The 20,148-nt window shown below is 44.5% G+C and overlaps 1 protein-coding gene and 1 long non-coding RNA gene across 5 annotated transcripts in view; one reads left to right on the top strand and one right to left on the bottom strand.

Moving 5' to 3' along the window:
* Positions 1-2,991, bottom strand: part of ANP32A (acidic nuclear phosphoprotein 32 family member A) — a 40,182-nt gene extending 37,191 nt beyond the window's left edge. Inside the window, exon 1 of one of the 2 annotated variants that reach the window (XM_060618181.3) lies at positions 2,886-2,991. In XM_060618181.3, the coding sequence (XP_060474164.1) occupies positions 2,886-2,939 (54 nt within the window). In that variant the 5' untranslated portion in view covers positions 2,940-2,991. Of the gene's footprint in view, positions 1-196; positions 505-2,885 lie in introns of those variants that run through there. The other variant, XM_060618179.3, reaches the window with a different exon arrangement.
* LOC132668953 (uncharacterized) lies at positions 385-16,591 on the top strand. 3 transcript variants are annotated; one of them, XR_009605891.2, is made up of 4 exons: positions 385-499; positions 2,962-3,437; positions 7,231-7,398; positions 13,052-16,591. It is a non-coding gene; the product is annotated as an uncharacterized LOC132668953 (long non-coding RNA). The 3 variants fall into 3 exon arrangements; XR_009605893.2 differs by lacking the exon at positions 7,231-7,398; XR_009605889.2 differs by lacking the exons at positions 7,231-7,398; positions 13,052-16,591 and having other exon boundaries at positions 2,962-3,841.
* The last annotated feature ends 3,557 nt before the right edge of the window (positions 16,592-20,148 follow it).

Here is a 20,148-nt window from a genome sequence, read left to right as displayed (position 1 = left end):
ATCTCCCCCCCCCCCCCCCCACATACACAGCGACAACAGCCACGGTGACAAAATGGCAGCCCGGCGCCCGGCAGTCGTGCCACAGGCGAGCAGGGCCCCGGCGGCCGCCCCTGCCCCCCAATAACGCGTCGGCGCCCTTCGGGCTCGGCCTCCGGCGGGCCTGGCCTTTGCAAAAATAATAATAATAACACAACACCTCGAGCTCCAAAGCAGCGGGGGAAGCCAGGAGGCCCGCCCGGGGCCGGCCCCGCGCGCCCGCGCCCGGCCCGTGCGCACGAGGCCCGGCCGCCCCGGCGCCAGCCCGCCCGCCCGCCGGCCCGCGCCCCGCGCCGCATGGAGCCCGGCGCCCGCACTCGCAGCCCCGCGCTCGGCGCCGGCCGCGCCATGGGGGAGGGGCGGGGCGGGCCGCGCGAGACCCGGGAAACATGGCTGCTCGTCCTATTTCGGCGTCGCGGCGTGGCCACCAGCCCCCGGATCCGAGTTGGGAGAGGCTCCGAAGGTGGGTATGTGGGGGCCCCCGGGGGGGGGAGCGCGGCGGGGAGGGGCGCAGGGGGCGCTCTCCGAGAGCTATTTGTCTTAAGAACGTTTACAAAAAAATAGTTCCTCCTCCCCCACCCCTTTTGTCCCTCATTAGCAAGCTTTCTCGCTCCCCCTCCTCCCCAAATGTGCAGAAAGTGCCCCCTCCATCCCCACCCGCGCCCCACCCCGCCTCGAGGCAGGGGGCAGGCGAGTGGGCAGGGAGACTCGGAGGCGAGGGGGCGAAGCGTGAGAAATCGCTCCCAGTTCGGCGCGGCGCGCTCCCCTCCCCCAGCACACACTCGGGGAAGTTTAAAGAGCCGGTTCGACCCGCTTTCGATCTCGCTCCCAGTTGGCCGGCCGGGTGGCTGGGGCCGGCCTGGCGAACCGCGCCTCCACACCCACCCGCCACGACCCCGGCCCCCCACTGCGCGCCCTTCCCCCTCCGCACGGGGGGCTTCCGGAAAGTACGCGGGAAGACCGCGGCTCCGGCCCCCTCCCCCATCACCACACCCAGCCCCCAAATCCTCCGGCTCGGGGTCTAAGCGGGGATGAAACCGGCCAGAGAAAGGCAAACCGCCGGCAAATTGTTCGCGGAAACTCCTGCCTTCTCGGCGGGCACCCCCTCCCTCCGCCACCCCCTCCCCGCCCTGCGCGCCATAAGGCACTGCACGTCTACAGTCCACAGCTGCGTTATGGTGGGGGGGGGGGGGGGCACAAAAAGGATCTTGTTTTCAAAAGTCTCACTCAGGTTTGGGGGAGGAACTAGAGAAAAGAGGAAGCAAGGCCTGCCTTCGCCAGGGATTCGGGTTTTAACGGGCTGAAGGGGCGACAGGTCAGCGCACCGTGCTACCCAAACTTCCAACTCTGTGGAACCCTGGCCACCGAGGCTGGAGGAGGGGTCCTCCGGCCCGCGCTGCCCGGGTCTCGGAAGGGGCCGCGAGAGGAGCCGGCCAGGGTCTCCGCCCCAGAGCCGGGGTCTCCGCTGAGCCGCCAACTCACATAAAACACTGTTTGAAAGCGAGAGGGAGACAGAAATACAAACGAGCGTTCGAGTAACCCACCCTCACCTTCCCCCTCCTTGGGGGTGGGCTTTCGCCCGAGCCTCCCAGTTCCCATCCGTGTAAGTTTCCTCCGGCCGTACTCCCGCCGCTGCCCAATCAATAACGGCGACCAGAAGGCAAACTCCCATCCCGGAGCTGCGTGTTTCCTATGCCCGCATAAATCTGGACCCGGCCAATACCCACCACGGGCACCAGGTCTGGGCAGCTCGCGTCCTGACAAAGTTTCCCGTGCCCATTTATTAACCAGGCGCCGAATGGCTGCCGAGGAGCCCACCCTGGAGAAAGCCTGGCCGGGGGGCGCCAGGGCTCAAAGGCTGGCATCTCAGCGAGGCCGGAAGGAGCAGGGGCGAGGGGGGACCGGGACGTAGCCTTTGGGTAACTTGCAATAGCGATCGCTCGAGGTGGGGAGGCGCGGGGATTATCTGTGCCTTAGCACGTTCGAAAATCCCTCCCCCCTTCCAATTTATCCTCCCTTCGGAAGGAAAGGAAGAAACATCAGCATCTGGCCCGAAGGTGGGGTGGAAAGAGTGAGGGAGAAAGAGGAGGAGAGGAAGGGAGGCAGAGAAAGGGAGGGAGGGAGAGAAAGGGCGCGTTCACGAACACTACAAAGTTACAAATATGGCTCCCCCGTCTCTCGCCTCATCACTGCAAAGAAATGAAGACGCACTTTAAACTCGAGCCATTCCCAACTCCACTGCAGCCCCCTCCCCACGCGCTCTCCCCGGGGGCCTCGGCCCACATTTATCAGAAACTAAACCGGACTCGCGAAGCCCAAAACTTATTGTGTGTGTGCGAGCGAGCGAGAGAGAGAGAGAGAAAGGGAGGGGGAAGGCGCGGGAGGGGGGCGGAAGGGGGGATTCATTTATAAAATATAAAACCCCCTTTTTTTGTTGTTAAATCCAGGAGGCAGCCCCCCTCCTCCTCTGCCTCGTTAATCTTTCCCCCAGACGGAGTCAAGGGAGCAGCGAGCTCAGAGGGTTATTTTGCCTCATTCTCTCCGACCCAAACGCGTGCGCCCGCTGGCCCCCGGTGGGTGCACACTCGCACGCACACTCTCGCACCCACACTCGCACACGCGGGAGCACACGCACAGGTAGTCACACACCAAGGGCAGCGGCGGCGGCAGCCGGAACATGCTCGGATGGCATTGCAACCCCCCAACCTTGCAATTCATTTGCAGTCCGACCCCGAAACCCACACCTCCCGGGCGCCCCCCCCTCAAAAAAAAGTGCCTCCCCCCAACGCACACACACACACACAAAGTAGGAGAATGGACCGACAGAGATATTTTTGGCAAATGCTCACATCAGAGGGCGTCCTGTTCCGCAGCTCTAAATGAATCCGTTTGTCCATTTCCATCTCTCGCGCTCTCTCTCTGCAGAGGCTCCCGCGCCGGCGGAATTCAATCAATAAACCCCGAACCCACGGCCGCGCGTTTTAGGACTTTGAAGGCTCAACCAGCTCCGCTCGGTTCTCGAGCCCCCAGCACCCGCGGCGCACACTAACCTGATCACGGTGGAGGCGGGACCTGCGGGCCGGCGGATGAGCGGCAACAGCTGGAGCCAATCGCCGCCGAGGGTCTCCGGGCAACAGCCAATGGTGGCAGCGGCGGGGGGGGGAAGGGACCAATGGGCGGGCTGCGCAGCCGGCCAGGGAGGCTCAGCCATTTGGTTGTGGTGCCGGAGACGGACCCCTTTAGATTTCGGGGCGGCTGAGGAGCGCGGCGGCTGCTTGGTGGCTGAGCTAGGGGGGGTGGGCAGAATGGCGGGGGAAGGGAAGGTGACTGCGCCTCGAGAGCCTAGCCGCTCGGCCTCGCCAGCCCGCCGCCTCAGCGTTTGGCCGGGGGCGGGGCCGCAGGTGCGTTATTCGAGGGGGAGGGGCGCGGCCGGAGGGGTCGGGGTCGGGATCCTCGCAGGGCCGAGGGCTTCGCGGGGACGCCCTGGGCCTGCCCGCATCGCTGGAGCGGGTTGGTGAAAGAGGTGGACGTCCGGCGCGAGGTCTCGGGGCCGCGGGCTGCCCCGCGGGCGGGCTGATGAAAGGCCTGGAAAGAGGGGGGAGGGGTCAAGGGTGCAGTGGGAGGAGGGGCTGGTCATTTTCTGGGTCCGGAGGGCCGAGCGGTGGAGCGTGGCTGCTGCCCTCCACCCCCTCCTCGGGTTCCCACCCCCCGGCTGCGGCTCACAGCCCGCGCGCCCCTTCGCCTCCCGCCTCGTCCTCGTCCAGCCGCGGCCATCGCCGCCCCTCTAATAAACAAGTAAATGAAAGCAAGATGCGTCCACCTTTGGATGACTTTCCTCGCGGTCTTGACCCTCTCTCTACGGAGGGGCATTTCAATTTGCTGTCATGTAAGGTCAGCCTGGAAGGAGCGATCACCAAGAGGCACCCAGGATCTTGTTCAGCCAATAAATGAATGGAGACCATGGATTAAGAGTTGTTGCTGAATATACTGAATATTAAAAAAAAAAAAAAAAAAAAGTGAAAAGGGAAGGTGCTAATAACTTCTGGTTTTCTGGTCCAAACATAATTTGATGGGCTTTGTAGACCTAGTGAAAGGAAACGGCGCACAGTTTATTCTAATCGTCCACCTGACTCATTTGGTTCAATTTGGGTTGCCAAAGAGGCTCTATTTGGAGCACTTTCTCCAGGTTTTACGGTTTGCTTGCTTTGGGTTTTTTTTGTTTTGTTTTGTTTTGTTCTGTTCTGTTTTGTTCATCACATTAGTTTTTAGACCTTAAAGCCTTCATCCCCACTGGGTTACCTACTTCTTATGGCCAGGCCTTGGACCTTGTCATGTACTAGGTTGGCTGCCTATGGCTGTTAATAAATCATGGGAATTGTTGTCAACAAGGACGGATCCATCGTTACCCTTCCACACAAGTGTTTTTCAGTGCTTCTATTTCTGTGTGTCCACACTTTTCCTTATACACGCCAAGGTGGTTTTTACGTAGGGATACATTGTATTTTATTTTTCAGGCACATGGGTTCAAGGGAGCGATAAAGCAGTATGTATGTTGCAAATTTGAAATATTGTTACATAACACCAATACAGTTTCATTCTTGAGCATATAAAGTTGAGGAGGAAATAGAAAGTGACGGAATGTAAATAAAACGCAGAGAATGCTCACACTGGGGAAGAAACTGTAGTAACTCTGATACTGTAACCTGATGGATTGTAAACTTAAAATCCTACAGCCAAGCATTTTACTCAGTAAATTTTTCTTTCAGATAAAATAATAAGTGGAATTTGAAAAGTGATAATGTTTACCCTGAGTAGCTGGGAAATCCAAAATAAAAATGGAAAGCCATTGTTTTATTTCATCGGGGTAGTAGCGTGTAATGTATTTGACTTGTTGACTTAGCCGACATGTTTGTCTTCCTCAGTTTTTATAATCTTGTTGAACTCAGTTTGTGTAGTTGGAATTTATTTATTTTTAAACTGTATTGGCTTTGTTATAGGACATACAGGGACCCTAAATTACCTCTCTTTGCCAGAGTCAGTTGTTATTTCTGGATATAGCATTTAAGGTGGTTTCGAAACAGCTTTTCATCACATACATTAAGTCCATATGATGTGTAGAAGATATGTAACAGAGGAGTACTGAAGGTTATGTTCTATTTGATGGTAAATGCTTGTCTTCAATTTGAATTTTTAACCACAGTTAAGTCCACACTGCTAGCAATGTGATAGGGAAACAGGGCCTTTCCAGAGGACTAATCCTTTAAAAGCCAACCAATCAAATGCAGAGATGTTCCCTTATCCAGCTCTGCTAAACAGAAGCAAATAGCTCACCTTGTCACACAAAGATTGCAGAAGATGACTTGGAAGCCTAAACCCCCGTGAAAGAGAGTTACAGGACAAATTAAGGTTACAATTGAAAAAAATTGTGGTTTGGTCACTAAGTCAAAATATCAAGCAACAATTGTTTTTAGAAGGATCTTTTAAACATTTTGATAGCAGATTTTGTATTGGTGTCAGAAAATTGAAAGAAGGCTTCACTAGATTCCAATCGTACAGAAGTTGAAATATCCAAAAAGTATATATAACCAATTGAATACTTAACTTCCCATCTTCCAACATACTTTTTTTAAAAGATTTTTTTTTTTTTTAAGTAATCTCTGTACCCAACATGGGCTCTAACTCACAACCCCAAGATCAAGAGACACTTGCTCTCCCACAGAGCCAGCCAGGTGCCCCTCCAACATACTTTGAAAGGACAGACTTCCTCTCACTTCCACAAATAGATTTGTTTGTAGTTTATTTCTAAGAAAATTTTAATGATTCTGACTTTTTCTTACCAAAAGGAAATGGAAATTTCACTCTAAAGCTGAGCCATTTACCCCATGCCACTTGACAAAAAAAAAGAACTCTTAATATTCCTTATTTTATGGAGTTGTTAAATTACATTTCATTGCATAATATAGTATTAAACAAATGCTCTGAATGATTCTGAATATCAGAAGATAGAGTAAGAAAAGCGCATTCTATAGTGGGAGTTCGGTTATAAAAGTTGCAGTCTGTAACTTCTGGAGCTGGATTTGATTCACACTGAGAAGAATAAATGAGCTACAATTCAAAGGCTTGAGCCCATAGGGAGAAAGATGGCCTTCAAGTAAGGAAAGATGTCTTCCTGCCTTCCAGGATATTCTAGAATGTTTTTCCTTCAAGAACCATTCCAAATAAATGAGCATCCTATGTTCTCTAAGAGGTCTGATCTGAGCAATGGATGTCTTAGCTTCTTGATACACGTTAGAAAGTACTGTTTTATAAATAACCCACAGTAAGGCTGCCGCCATGTAAGCTCATTTGCCCTTGCTTGGTGTCCAAAGATGGAGGCCCTCTGGTTAGCATTCTTTTTAGGAGTTGAACGAATGTATTCACAGTTCAACTTTTTGTTCTTCAGCCTGAATCACATACATTGGAACCTGGCCATTGTACTTTTTCACCTACATCATGGTTCTGCTGCCTGGACCCCAAAAGACAATGATATGGAAAGACTCCAGCTTAATTATGTTCTCTTTTGTCTTTCTATATAAATAGCTTTTAGAAATGTAGATTATTCTTTTGAAATCCATGGTAACAAATGTGAAGACTACTGCATTTTGGTTTGAATAGCAAAAGACTGTTGAGGTCCAGGATCTAAAAAGTTAACTATTAATTCTTTTGCTTAATAAAGCATTGAGTGGTTTTATTTTTTAAATTATTGAATAGTTACTTTTTCAATGAGTTGGGCATAGAGAAAAAGCACTGCTAGATGAAAAGTCATTCCATGTGATTTTTAAAATTAAATTAATAGTAAAAATTTTAAAGCCACCTTAAGGATGCTTTATTTTGAAAAGGAAAAAAAAATCAACATCACCTGCACACTAGTTTGGAAATCACTAGAGTTTTTTTGAATCCGATTCTTAAATATATTTATTAAAGATAATTCAGGGGTTGTAATAAGAGAAAGTTGATTACCGTTCACCAAGAACACCAGAACTGGTGAACTGGTGTCTGGTATTAAAATATGACTAAAAATAGATGCCTTAAAGGCAAATAATGGAATGAGAAGCCATTAGAACAAGACTGTGACTAAGGGTAAGCTAGGCTGAAAAAAACAGAAATGCAATTAATTTCGAACTTACTATTTGTTTTATTTTTTTCCTTAAGTAGACTGCATGCCCAGTGCTGAGTCCAACATGGGGCTTGAACACACAACCCTGGGATCAAGACCTGAGCTGAGATCAAGAGTCAGATGCTTAATCGACTGAGCCACCCAGGCACCCCCCTACTCATTTGTTTTAATCTATCTGCAGTTGAAGTTTGCCACTGAAGAAAAAGGTACTAAAGTCTATTAAGATATAGGAGGTAGAGAACAGACTTTCTAAGAACTTTTAATATTTTTAGTATTTGCCAGTAGTGTTTGTAATTGTAAAAGTTCATAGCAAAACTGTCCTCTCAGATTATCTCCTTTGTGGCAATAGTTTACTATTTGTACCTATAAGTAATTATTTTAAAATATGAACTCTATAACTCTTCTTGAATTGGAGATCAATTTCATGCATTCTGAGAAATTAGCCATTTTTAAATGAATTTCTAGTTGAAATAGCAGGTCCTCAGGGCTGAGTATACCTATACCCTAAATTTTCTCTGGAATTCCTGAATCCCAGCAACTTGAATCTAAAAATTATGCCTTTATTTGTACATGACCGAACAAAGATAGCCATGTTAGGTATTTGAGGACTTTTACCCACCAGAGGAGCACAGGCTTTCCCCTGCTAGATTAGTTCTGTCCCAAGAATTCACCTGAAATCATGTTATATGCCTTCACTTCTCTCCTTTCTCTCTCTCCCTCTCTCTCTCTCCCTCTCTCTCTCCCTCTCTCTCTCTCCCTCCCTCTCTCTCTGTCTCCCTCTCCCTCGGCAGAGAGAGAGAGAGAATTCCAAGCAGGCTCTGCCCTGTCAGCAAGGAGCCCGACACCGGGCTCAAACTCACAAACCATGAGATCATGACCTGAGACAAAACTAAGAGCCAGACTGAGCCACCCAGGTGCTCTTCTACATATATTTATTCGAAGGGAACTTGAGTTGAGTGTGACAAGTATTCTTTACTAGGCTAGACTAACTCATTATGTCTGTGTTTCTTTTCTCTTCTTTTTTTAAAAATTTATTTTTAATGTTTATTTATTTTTGAGAGAGACAGTGCGAGTGGGGCAAGGGCAGAGAGAGAGGGAGACACAGATTCTGCAACAGGCTCCAGGGTCTGAGCTGTCAGCACAGAACCTGATGCGGGGCTCGAACTCACAAACCGTGAGATCGTGACCTAACTGAAGTTGGGTGCTTAACTGACTGAGCCACCCAGGTGCTCCTGTGTTTCTTTTCATATGGAGAAGCAATGCTATAGATGAGGCCAAATAGCAGGCAAACACCAAGCCTGTGGATTGTGGTGTGTAGCACTTTTTATAACAGCTAAAGAAAGAAACAATATATTCATGTGCCCAGGAAAAAAGTTTGGGAGAGTGTGCCAGAAAATGTTTCAAATATTTTTTTACAAAGTTTCTCTATGGGTGATGGGGTTACAGTGTTTTCTTGTTTATGTTTTTTCAGTTGATAACTTTTGCAATGAGATAAAGTTATTTGTAATGGAAATATAGGTATAGCAGATTTGAGGGATGCTTGTGCTAGTTGGAATTCTTGGCTGCAGACAACAGAAGCTTTCCCTGACCCGTGCAAGCAGAAAATAACTTCATATAAGGCTATCACAGAACCTAAGCAGAACAGGGTCCGGGAAAAGAGCAGGAAACGGGAAGCTGGGCAGCCTGGGATTGCCAAGATGGTGTTCCATGTATAGTCTGCAGAGGAACCCCCCCCCCCCCCACAATACCTCAGAAGTCATATCTGGACTGTGGACTCTGCCCCCCTCCATTGCTGCAAATGATCTCTCAGGAGCCTCCATTTTTGTGTCACTCCCTCAAGGTTCAGAGCCCTTGGCAGGAACATTTGCAGATGTCCCGGCTATCAGGGAAAACGATTATCTGCCCTCTTTAGCTTCTACAGTGGGATGTGTGACCCTGCCTCCTATCTGTTTCAGGATTCTGCCCAAAGAGTATTCTGACGTGAGGTGACCAAAAGTAAAATCCACTAAAGCGTTCTGGTTGAATAATACTGTGAATGTTTCTTAATGACCCGAATTACCCCTGTCTTAGCTCCTCTCTGGCTCTCTACTACTTACCAGGAAAAGACTTGCTATGGTCTGAATGTGTTTCCCCCAAATTCACATAATGAAATCCTAATCCCCAAGGTGATGATATGAGGAGGAGGGGCCTCCAAGTAGGAGGTGACTAAGTCATGAGGCTGGGCCTTCAGGACTGAGATTAGCGCCCTTATTAAAGAAGACCCACAGAGCAACTCAGAAGACGGTGGTACCTGATCTCAGACTTTTAGCCTCCAGAACCGTGAAAAATAAATGTTTTCTTTTGTTCCTAAACCATCCAATTTGATATTTTTAAAAAAATTTTAAGTGTTTATTTTTGAGAGAGAGAGACAGAACATGAAGGGGAGAGGGGCAGAGAGAGAGGGAGACACAGCATCCGAAGCAGGCTCCAGATTCTGAGCTGTCGGCACAGAGCCAGACGCAGGGCTTGAACCCACAAATCGCAAGATCATGACCTGAGCCGAAATTGGACGCCTGACCGACTGAGCCACCCAGGCGCTCCCCAATTTGGTATTTTGTAGTAACAGCCCAATCAGACTAAGACAAGACTGCAGCATCTTCCTAGGGTCAACCTAAAACAGAGCTAAAAATCTGAAATCCTTGATTCCCTTCATTTCCTTTCAAATGCTTCCCTGTCCAAATCCTAAGCCATAATAAGTGATATATACGTGTGTGTGTGTGTATATATATATATTATTGTTCATGTCAATGAAATACTTAACCAAAACAGAGCTGATGATAACTCTGGGACTTTGAGACGAAGGATCCCAGTAGAGATATTTGATTTTAAGTCACAAGGAATTTAGTCCTGAGGAACACACCAAAGATATGAGTGATCTACGTGTTATATTTCATGACTAAACGCAGCAATCTCTGGATATCTAGTGATCTAAGATCTTGAGTAGTGATGCATTACTGGCAGTGGGTTTCAATGCACTACTCTGAGCACAGGTTCAGGCTCCAGTGCAGAACTAAGCTGAAGTGGATGAGATTTGTTGTAAAAATTTATGGGGAGTAGGCAAGTGGTCACAGGCTAAGTAAGGGATCATAAAAGGATGCAGTCACTTTAAGGACAATTTTGAAGAAAAAAATGCTGATGGTGAGAAAAAATGTCAAAACCACAAACACATCAAAGAGGCCATATTCCTGGGAACAGAGAGGAAGGCTGCAAAGGATCTGCTGATAGAAAACATATTAATCCTGGGGTACTGCCTCTTTCCTCTTGCCCCCCATCTTCTCAGGTCACTTAGCATAGATTGCGTTCAGTGAGAAAAAGCAAATGATAACCTCGCAAAGACTCTGAACAATGATCTAGGCATTCAGCTGTTTTCTCGTTTGATATTTGTAACTATTAAAGCATGGCCTAACTGTTACGCGAATAGAAGTTCCTCAGGAATGGCAATAACTTCTCTCCAGAGAGGCAGTGCTAAAGATGCTGTCCGTTGACACACAACATGCTCTTCGTGACCAACTGCTTTATTTATTTAAATGTAACATTTACTCAGATGATTTGATGCAAATTGTGGCAGGCTACTAACTATTCAACAAAATCTATTTCCTCTTCTTCCTGGACACAAAGTTTGACTATGCTTCCCAGCTGCCCTAGTAGTCAGATCAGGCCATATGACCGAGTCTTAGGCAGCAAAGCGTTCTGAGAAGTGACGCTTGCCGGTTTGAGGCCTTATACTTCCCACGCAAGCCAACTGAGATGCGGATGACAGTGACCTTAGTTAGAAGCCTTGTGTTGTTCTTGAGGGTGGAGCCTTCCGCAGCTTGGGTCTCTAAGGAGAGCTGGTCTACCAACCTATTCACTTGCTAATCAAGAGATAAACTGTGGCGGAGACAGCAACTTCCATGGTGCTGGGCCATTACATGTTTGATCTATTTATTATGCAATCCTATGCTAACTAATACACTAATAAAGTTGCTTTTCCTGTCTTAGTTTTCTGTCCATTTATGATTTTGTAGATGCACTGCAAATTTGAAATATTTATTATTGTGTTTGCAGTGTATCTTTGAATCATAGGTTCTCAGAAGCACCATAAAGCAGGCATAAAAGTATTGTGTTAAATAACAAGGACTTAATGAAGAAAAGACCATTGTAAGAGAGGCTACATAAATGACACACAAATATCTCTTTCCCCACATATAATGCTCGGTTCATAGTAGGTGTAAAATAAATGTCTGTCATCTCATCAATAAATGAGCCTCCCTCGCGAGCTCCACACTGACATCTCCATTGCCCGTGAGACAGTTCCAAACAGCTCTCCTCAGGAACATCCACAGAACATTCCCCAAACTAATCTTCCCTGTCAGCCTCTGCCTGCTTTGCTTCCACCAAAATACCATCGTGCTCCTCACTCTCCTGTTTCTGTCCGTCGCACCCTTGGCTTTGTCCTCTGTTGACTCACATAGCCAAACGGTTGCCCGTCTTCTGAGTCTGATTTCCCAAAACTCTTCGTCCCTTTCACCCATTTACTCTACGCTAAGAGTGCTTGACCCAGCTCCTGTCTCCCTCATGTCGACGTTGACCAAATGCGACCTAAAGTTCCCAGGCTTCTGTTTTTTCCACCAAAAATGTTTCAAAAAAAGTGTTTTAAGGACCAACATAGGATTACCAAATTTTACTTTTGCCAGATTAAAAAAATTTTTTATGGTTGAGAGATGTATATACACACACATACACATACATACACACATATATAAATATATGTTTATATATTTTCTTTGTCCGTTCATCCGCTGATGGTCCCTTAAGTTGTTTCCATGTCTTAGCTAGTGTAAATAAGTCTGCAGTGAACATGGGCATTTATCATTTATTTATAGACTTTTAAAAATGGTAATGTAGAGAGGACTCATTCAGAATATAGGGGAGTCCTTCACATTACATATTAATTTTATGCAAACTCACCACAGTGTCCAAGACTTTCTACCCACGTAATTGGAAACTCTCCTGTGGGCCCTCGCTTGCCCTGAGGTCCCAATATCCTCTTATGGCCAGATGAATGTTGTTCTGAGCTGTGGTTACAATACTCCCATGACCAACAGCCTCTGGCTCCCGGTGGCCTACACCCTCCCCTCCCCTCAACCCCCCCCACCCCCCCACCCCCCCGCCACAGCCTGGCATTGAAACTCCCAACAAGGAGATCCCACACTACCTTCTCCCTGTTCTCTCTAGTTTCCAAACAAATTGGACCTTCTGCTATTCCCTTCTTTTCTATCTTGCACTGTATGTTTCTCCCAACTTACATATTCTTTTATTTATTTTTTGCACCAGTCAAAATTCTACCCAGAATTTAAGACCAAATTTGATGCCACTGCTTTCGTGAAACTTTTTATGATCCACCCAAACAAACAAGATCTTTGCTCACCTTGACCTTCTGTAACAGGTCAAGGGCAGCAGGGGGCTGGTGCCTCCAGGTGCTTTTTTATCAACCCCTCCCACAATAAGTCCCCGAAGATAAGAATAATGTTGAACACATTTTTGTTACCCCTGCCTTACTGGAGCATTAAATATTCGGTATATATTCAGTAACTAAATAAATGTTTTGAACATACTGGGCACCCTATTTTTAAAAAGCCCCTTTGACACATTTCAATAACTTTAGTCTTCAGTGTCAAGTAAACAGCAATTGAAACGGATTGCTAAGTAAAGTATTCTTTCTAACATGAGGGAAGCAAGAATAAATCCTTGTTTCTATGAGCATAACACAGAAGCTTTCCTACTATAAAATTTTTATTTTAGGCTTCTACCCAGGAATTGTCTTGTCTTTTATTTTAGGTTCCCACCCAAGGATTGAATTGTCTTAAAAGCAATTCGTAAGAGAGATGGGAATTACAGAGCTCACTAACTCTAATTTTGTGTCTATGCCAATTTTAAAGAGGATACACAATTTTCCTTCCTTTGGGTTTTGCATTCTTCAAAAAGCAAGAAGGAATGAGATGGCAAAGCTCAACGACGTGAAACCATGAAACTCCTAGAAGAAAACATAAGGGGTAAACTCCTTGACATTGGTCTTGACAATGACTTTTTGGATGTGACACCAAAAGCAAAAGCGACCAAAGCAAAAATAAATAGGTGGGACTACATCAAGCTAAAAAGCTTCTGCACAGCAAAGGAAACCATCAGCAAATGAAAAGGCAACCTACAAAATGGGAGGAAATATTTGTAAACCATACATCTGAGAAGGGGATAATATCCAAAATATATAAAGAACACATACAACTGAATAACAAACACTCCAATGATAAAAAATGGACGGAGTGGGGTGCCTGGCTCAGTCGGTGGAGCATACAACTCTTGATCTCAGGGTTGTGGGTTGAAGCCCCACGTTGGGTGTAGAGATTGCTGAAAAATAACATCTTTTAAACAAACAGCTGGGAAGAGGATCCGAACAGACATTTTCCAAAGAAGACCTACAAATGGCCAACAGGTACATGAAAAGGTACTCAACATCACTAATCATCAGGGAAATGCAAATCAAAACCACACAGAGATATCACCTCACACCTATCCAGAAGGTCTAGTATCGAAAAGACAAGAGATAACAAGCGTTGGTGAGGATGTGTGAGGAAAGGGAACCCTCGTGCACTGTTGGAAATGTGCATTGGTGAAGCCACTATGGAAAACAGTATGGAGTTTCCTCAAAAATTAAAAAAAGAGCTACCATATGATCCAACAATTCCACTTCTGGAATATATCTGAAGGAAAGGAAATCGTTATCTTGAAAAGATATCTGTACCCTCACATTCACTGCAGCATTATTTACAGTAGCTAAGACATGGAACTAACCTAAGTGTGCATCAGTGGATGAATGGAAAAGAAAAATGTGAGATCTATCTGTTTATCTATCTATAACTCAGTCATAAAAAAGTAGGAAATTTTGCAACAACACGGACAGAACTTGAAAGTATGCTAACTCGTTGTAAGTGGAATAAGTCAGAGAAAGAAATATTATATGATCTCACTTATGTGTGGAATCTTAAAAAAACCAAAGTCATAGGTACAGAGAATAAGATTGTGGTTGTCGGAGGGAGGGGTCAGGAGGTTGGACAAAATGTGTGAAGGTAGTCAAATGGTATAAACTTCCAGTTTATAAGTTCTGGGGGTTTATTGTACAGCATGGTGACTGTAGTTACTACTGTACCATATATTGAAAAGCTGCTAAGAGAGTAGATCTTAAAAGTTCTCATCACACACACACACACACGCACACACACACACACAATTGTAACCATTTGTGGTGATGGAAGCTGACGAAACTTACTGTGGTGATCATTTTGCAATATGTGCATATATCGAATCATCATGTTACACTCCTAAAGCTAATACCATGTTATGTGTTCATTATATCTCAATACAACCGGGAAAAAAAAATTCTGACTTTTTTCAAAAAGAGGGAATGAGAAGACAAAGCTCGTCTGTTTCACTCTCCTTTAACAGCTGGAGTTCTGAGCACTTGTGCTGCCATGTTCTGTCTCTGACCAAAGAAATCTAATTTCCACCTCTCATGGTCTATAAATATGAACATCAGTATGTCAGTGTTGCAGGCTTACTCCAATTATATGAACAGGAAATTTAGCAAAGGTGAGGATGAGTATATTTGATTAAGCTATTCATTGTTTTATGGAAGGTGTGAAAATAAAGGACTTTCGACGTGGGATTTGAATTTGACAGAGACTATTTGGTAAGAGGCTTTATGTGTTTAGCCTCACACTAGAGTGAGAGATGAGAAAAAACAGAACGGTTCTTTAAATTAATTCCTTTTAAAAAATGAATTCTCTTGACTTCCAGCTCTAGTTATGATTGAGTGTCTGACATTGGACTCACCTTCCTGCTGTAAACAACAATAGAAGCTAGACAATTGTATAAGACAACGACTGCAGGCTTTGAACAGAAACCAAGGCAGGGTTATTACCCTTCAGAAAAGGGAAGCGCATGAGGTCAGCCTTGCATTCATCCCAGCACAGGGACGTGGAGCCCAGGCAGGGAGCAGCAACGTCTCTGGGCAGAGGAAATAGAGGTCAGAGCGCAAGCCCTCTAACACTGCTGGGTGTGGAGGGCAAGGTGCCTGGGAGGAGGGAGTTGCAGAGAAGGAATCCTCCACAACTGCATCCAAACTTCCTCTGAGTACTTGGCCCACTGGTAAGCTGTGTATGAGCAGGGCAAGACTCCAGGAGACCCAGCAGGGAACAGTTTCCAGGAGGTGATTGCCAAACAGATTTCAGAGGCTTCACCATCAGGGGAAGGAGACAGGGGAGGTTAGGCCCAGCCTAATGCAGAATGTATAAACATTCATGAATACGGAGGCACGCATGGAGACCCCAGAAAGGTCACACCCCGGGATTGAGGACCATGAAATATCAATGTCAACAGAAGTTTGGAAGTAGTGGATTCCAGTCCACGTGGAGGACTTGGAGGGGTCAAGTCTTCAGTGGAAGAAGTAACTGCGGATGTAGTAGAAATAGCAAGAGAACTGGAAATCGAAGTGGAGTCTGAAGACGGGACTGAATGGCTGCAGTCTCAGGATAGAACTTAATGGATGAGGAGCTGCTTCTCATGGGTGAGCAAAGAAGGCGGTTTCCTGAGATGGAATCCACTTCCGGCGAAGATGCTGTGAAGATGGTTGGAATGACAACAAAGGATTTAGAATATGACACAAAGTTAGTTGATAAAGCAGCAGCAGGGTTTGAAAGGATCGATTCCAGTTTTGAAAGACTAAAAGATAGATTTCCAATTTTGAAAATGCCATGAAACAGCCTCACATGCTGCAGAGAAATCGTTTACGAAAGGAAGAGTCAGTCATTGTAGCAAACTTTGTTGTCTTACTTGAAGAAATTGCCACAGCCACCCCACCCTTCAGTCATTACTGCCCTGATCAGTCAGCAGCCATCAACATCAAACAAGACCATCCACCAGCAAAAAGTTGATGACTCACTAAAAGCTCATGTGATGGTTAGCATTTTTTAGCAGCAAAGTATTTTTTACTTAATGTACATTGTTTTTTAGACATGATACTAACTGCATACTTAATAGACTATAGTGTAAATAAGCATAACTTATCTGTGCACTGGGAAACCCAAAAAATCACTTGAATCTTTATTGTTTTATTCACTTTATTGTGGTGGTCTGGAACTAAACCCATAGTACCTCTGGTATGCCTATATACTGCAAACTATGAATATTGTGAGAAGATTTAGCAAAGACCTAAATAAAATGAAATGTGTAATGGTCATTGAATAAAAAATTTGATATTATTAAGATGGCAGTTTTCCCCAATTTGACCTATAGATTCAACGTAGTCCTTTTTTTTAAATTTCATCAAATTTAAAAAATAAAAAATAAAAAATAAATAAATAAATAAATAAATAAATAAATTTCATCAAATTTTTTTAATGTTTATTTATTTTTGAGAGGGAGAAAGAGCGCGCACATGCACAGAAGTGGGAGAGGGGCAGAGAGAGGGAAACACAGAATCTGAAGCAGGCTCCAGGCTCTGAGCTAGAGTACAGAGCCCGATGAGGTGCTCGAACTCACAAACCATGAGATCATGACCTGAGCCAAAGTCGTACGCTTACTTCACTGAGCCACCCAGGCACCTTAGATTCAACACAGTCCTAATCAAATTCCCAAGTAGCATTTTTTTGGCTAATCAACAAGCTGATTCTACAATTTATATGGAAACCCAAAGGACCTAGCAGAAACAATCTTGAAAAAGAAAACAAAAGTGAAGGACTTACACTACCTGATTATAATGTTACAATAATCAAGTACAACAGGGGTGTTGGTATCTTAGTAAACTACAGATCAATGTAACAGTATAGAGAATACAGAAACAAATCCACATGTATACAATAATTGTTTTTTGACAAAAGATTCAAGGTCATTCATTAGAAAATGAAAATCTTTTTTAACAAAAAGTATAGGTACAACTGGGTATCTGCATGGAAAAAAATAACCTTGGCCTTTGTCTCACAGCATAAACAAACATTAATTTGGGGTGGATCAGAGATCTAAACATAAAATCTAAATTTTAAAGCTTTTAAAAGAAAACACAGAAGAATATCTTCATGAGCTTGGAGTAGGCAGATATTTTGGATGGAATACAGAAACACTAGCCATAAAATTAAAACTCATAAGTTGGACTTCATAAAAAGTAAAAATTTCACCATTAAGATAATAAAAAGGCAAGCCACAGAGTGGTTGAATACATTCTCAATGTATACGTTTAAAAAGGACCTGAATCCAGAATATATGAAGAACTCTCTCAAATCAAGTAGACACCTGACAAAAGAAGATGTACGAATGGCCAATAAGCACGTAAAAGAAGCTTATATCATTAATCAGAGATATGCACTCTAAAAACATAAAGACTATGTCATACCCTATAGAATAATTAAAATTTAAAGGACTGGCAATAGGTCCATACCCCTTGCTCTGTCCCTTCACTTTCCAAATGATTCAGTCCTAAAATCATTATGTGGAACAGAGCAAGGTAGGTGCCACATGATGGAGATTTGGGGGAAGGGGCAGCCTCATTGGGTTAGAACAGTGTATCAGGACTCTAGCAGGGTGAGGGGGCAAGCATGTTTAGGAACAGTTCAACATGGCATATTAGAGCATAAGCAACTTGGGACAGGTGCTCACACAGAGGGAAGCCCGATATTAGATGTCAGAGGCTGAAGAGGAAGAGCCCAGAGTCCATAATGGGAGATAGCCTAACATGGGGAGTTAGAGCCTAAGCTGAGTGAGAAGGTATCCATGTGAGGGTGACCCAGCATGGAAGTCAGAGCCTAAGTGGACTAAGGAGGTCATCCACTTGGACAGGTGGCCCAAAGCAGGGTCTCAGAACCTGAGCAAGGAGAGGAGGGTATCCTGGTAGAAACAGTGAGAAGGGTGACCACACTGGGGAGGAGATAGCAGTGGACATGGGAGATTGGATATATTCAGTGTATTGATCAAATAAATGAATATAATGATAACATATGTCAGAGAAAAGAGCTAAAAATATGGAAAGTGGAAAAACAAAAGTGAACCCCACCGTATGAGTTGTGTTAAAATTGGAAGTATTGGTGTAGACTCATGGTTTTCAATCAATGTAAAGGGGGTATGGAAATAAACATAGATGTAAGTGTGTGCATAGGTGTGTGTGTGTGTGTGTGTGTGTGTGTGTGTGTGTGTGTGTGTATGTATCCATCCACGTATTCCCTAGTTTTCTCCTGAGAGAGGCCTTGGAGCAGTGATATGCTAATAACAATGAGCACATGAAGTGCCTAAATCTTGGTTTCTAAATACCATCTTCCATTAAAAGAAACAAAGACTCCTTGGATAAATGGCTGATTCCAGAGGTAGGCAGAAAAAGTTCACGGCAATAGTGAATGTTCTTGTGCCAGAAAGCAGAGAATTGTTCCAAGAATGATAGGGACATTTCAAAAGGACACAGAAGTCACTTTATAGGGCCAAATATGGTACAATTTGAGTATCAAAATAAACAATGATAGTAAGAGATTATTACCTACTGAAGAACATTGGAAAACACAAGTCCATGCGGATATAAATTAATAAATGAACAAACTGAAAGTTTGCAAAGCAATTAGTTACCTAATATCAGAGTACTTTCCTACAAAAATGTAAATTGCAAAGAGAAAAGAGTAACTTTATATTGGAGAAGACATGTAGACGCCACCTTATTCAAATGATCAGAGTCAATATTATCAGTAAGGACAAATTAAAGTCATGTACCTTCTATGATAATCTTGCCAAAGATGTATAACATGGATACAATTATGAAGAAACATCAAACGGCCCCCAAATTTGAGGCCATTCTACAATATAATTGGCTTGGAAACTTTAAATCTTTAGGGAAGGCAACCTGAGAAAAGTTCCCGTTTAATGAAGACTAAAGAAATTTGACAACTAAATGCACCATATACTTTTTGAACAGGATTCTTTTACTAGAAAGAACATTATTAGGACAATTGTTAAAGCTTGAATAGTGTCTGAGGATTAGATCGCTGCAGTGCACCAAGATTAACTCCCTAATTTTGATTGTCATGTAGAAGAATGTCCTTGATTGTGTAAAATACACACGAAAGAATTAGGGGAACATGGAGCATCACGTTGGCAAAGGAAAATGTTCTTTGTACGGTAGCTGCAACTTTTGTGACTGTGCTACAACCTTAACAAAATATATTAAAAGTATGATCACACACACGTACAAGATAAGATCGAGTTTTGGCAAGGATGTGGATCAGCTGTTCCCTACTGTGGGTGGATGGTTAAATGGTACAGCCACTTTGGAAAAGTGTATGTCAGTTTCTTATAACATCAACGTTACACCTACCCTATGCCCCCATAATTCCACTCCTCGAAGTGCCCATAAAAAGTCTTTTATTAGAATGTTCTTAAGCAGATTAATTTGACATAGCCCCCAACTGAAAGAACCCATGTGTCCATCAATAGGTGAATGGATAAATAAATTGTGATTTATCCACGCATTGGAAAACTTCAGCTATAAATAGAACTGCTGATACACAGAATAACGTGAATGACTCTCAAAAGAATTATGTTGAGGGGTACCTGGGTGGCTCAGTCAGTTAAGCATCGACTTCAGCTCAGGTCATGGTCTCATGGTTCATGAGTTTGAGTTCCGCGACCGGATCTGTGCTGACAGCTCAGAGCCTGGAGCCTGCTTTGGATTCTGTGTCTCCCTCTCTCTCTCTGCCCCACCCCACCCCCCTTGTGCTCTCTCTCTCAAAAGTAAACATTAAGAAAAAAAAAAAGAATTATGTTGAGTGAAAGAAGCCAGACACTGTCAATTTATACTTATGATTCCATTTATATTTAGTTTAAGAAGAGTCAAAACAAAACCAAAGAAA

The sequence above is a fragment of the Panthera onca genome, chromosome B3 (assembly GCF_046562875.1).
Source record: "Panthera onca isolate mPanOnc1 chromosome B3, mPanOnc1 haplotype 2, whole genome shotgun sequence".
Lineage (NCBI taxonomy): Eukaryota > Metazoa > Chordata > Mammalia > Carnivora > Felidae > Panthera > Panthera onca.
The sequence above is the reverse complement of the archived record's forward strand: the minus strand, read 5'-3'. Positions and strand labels throughout refer to the sequence as shown.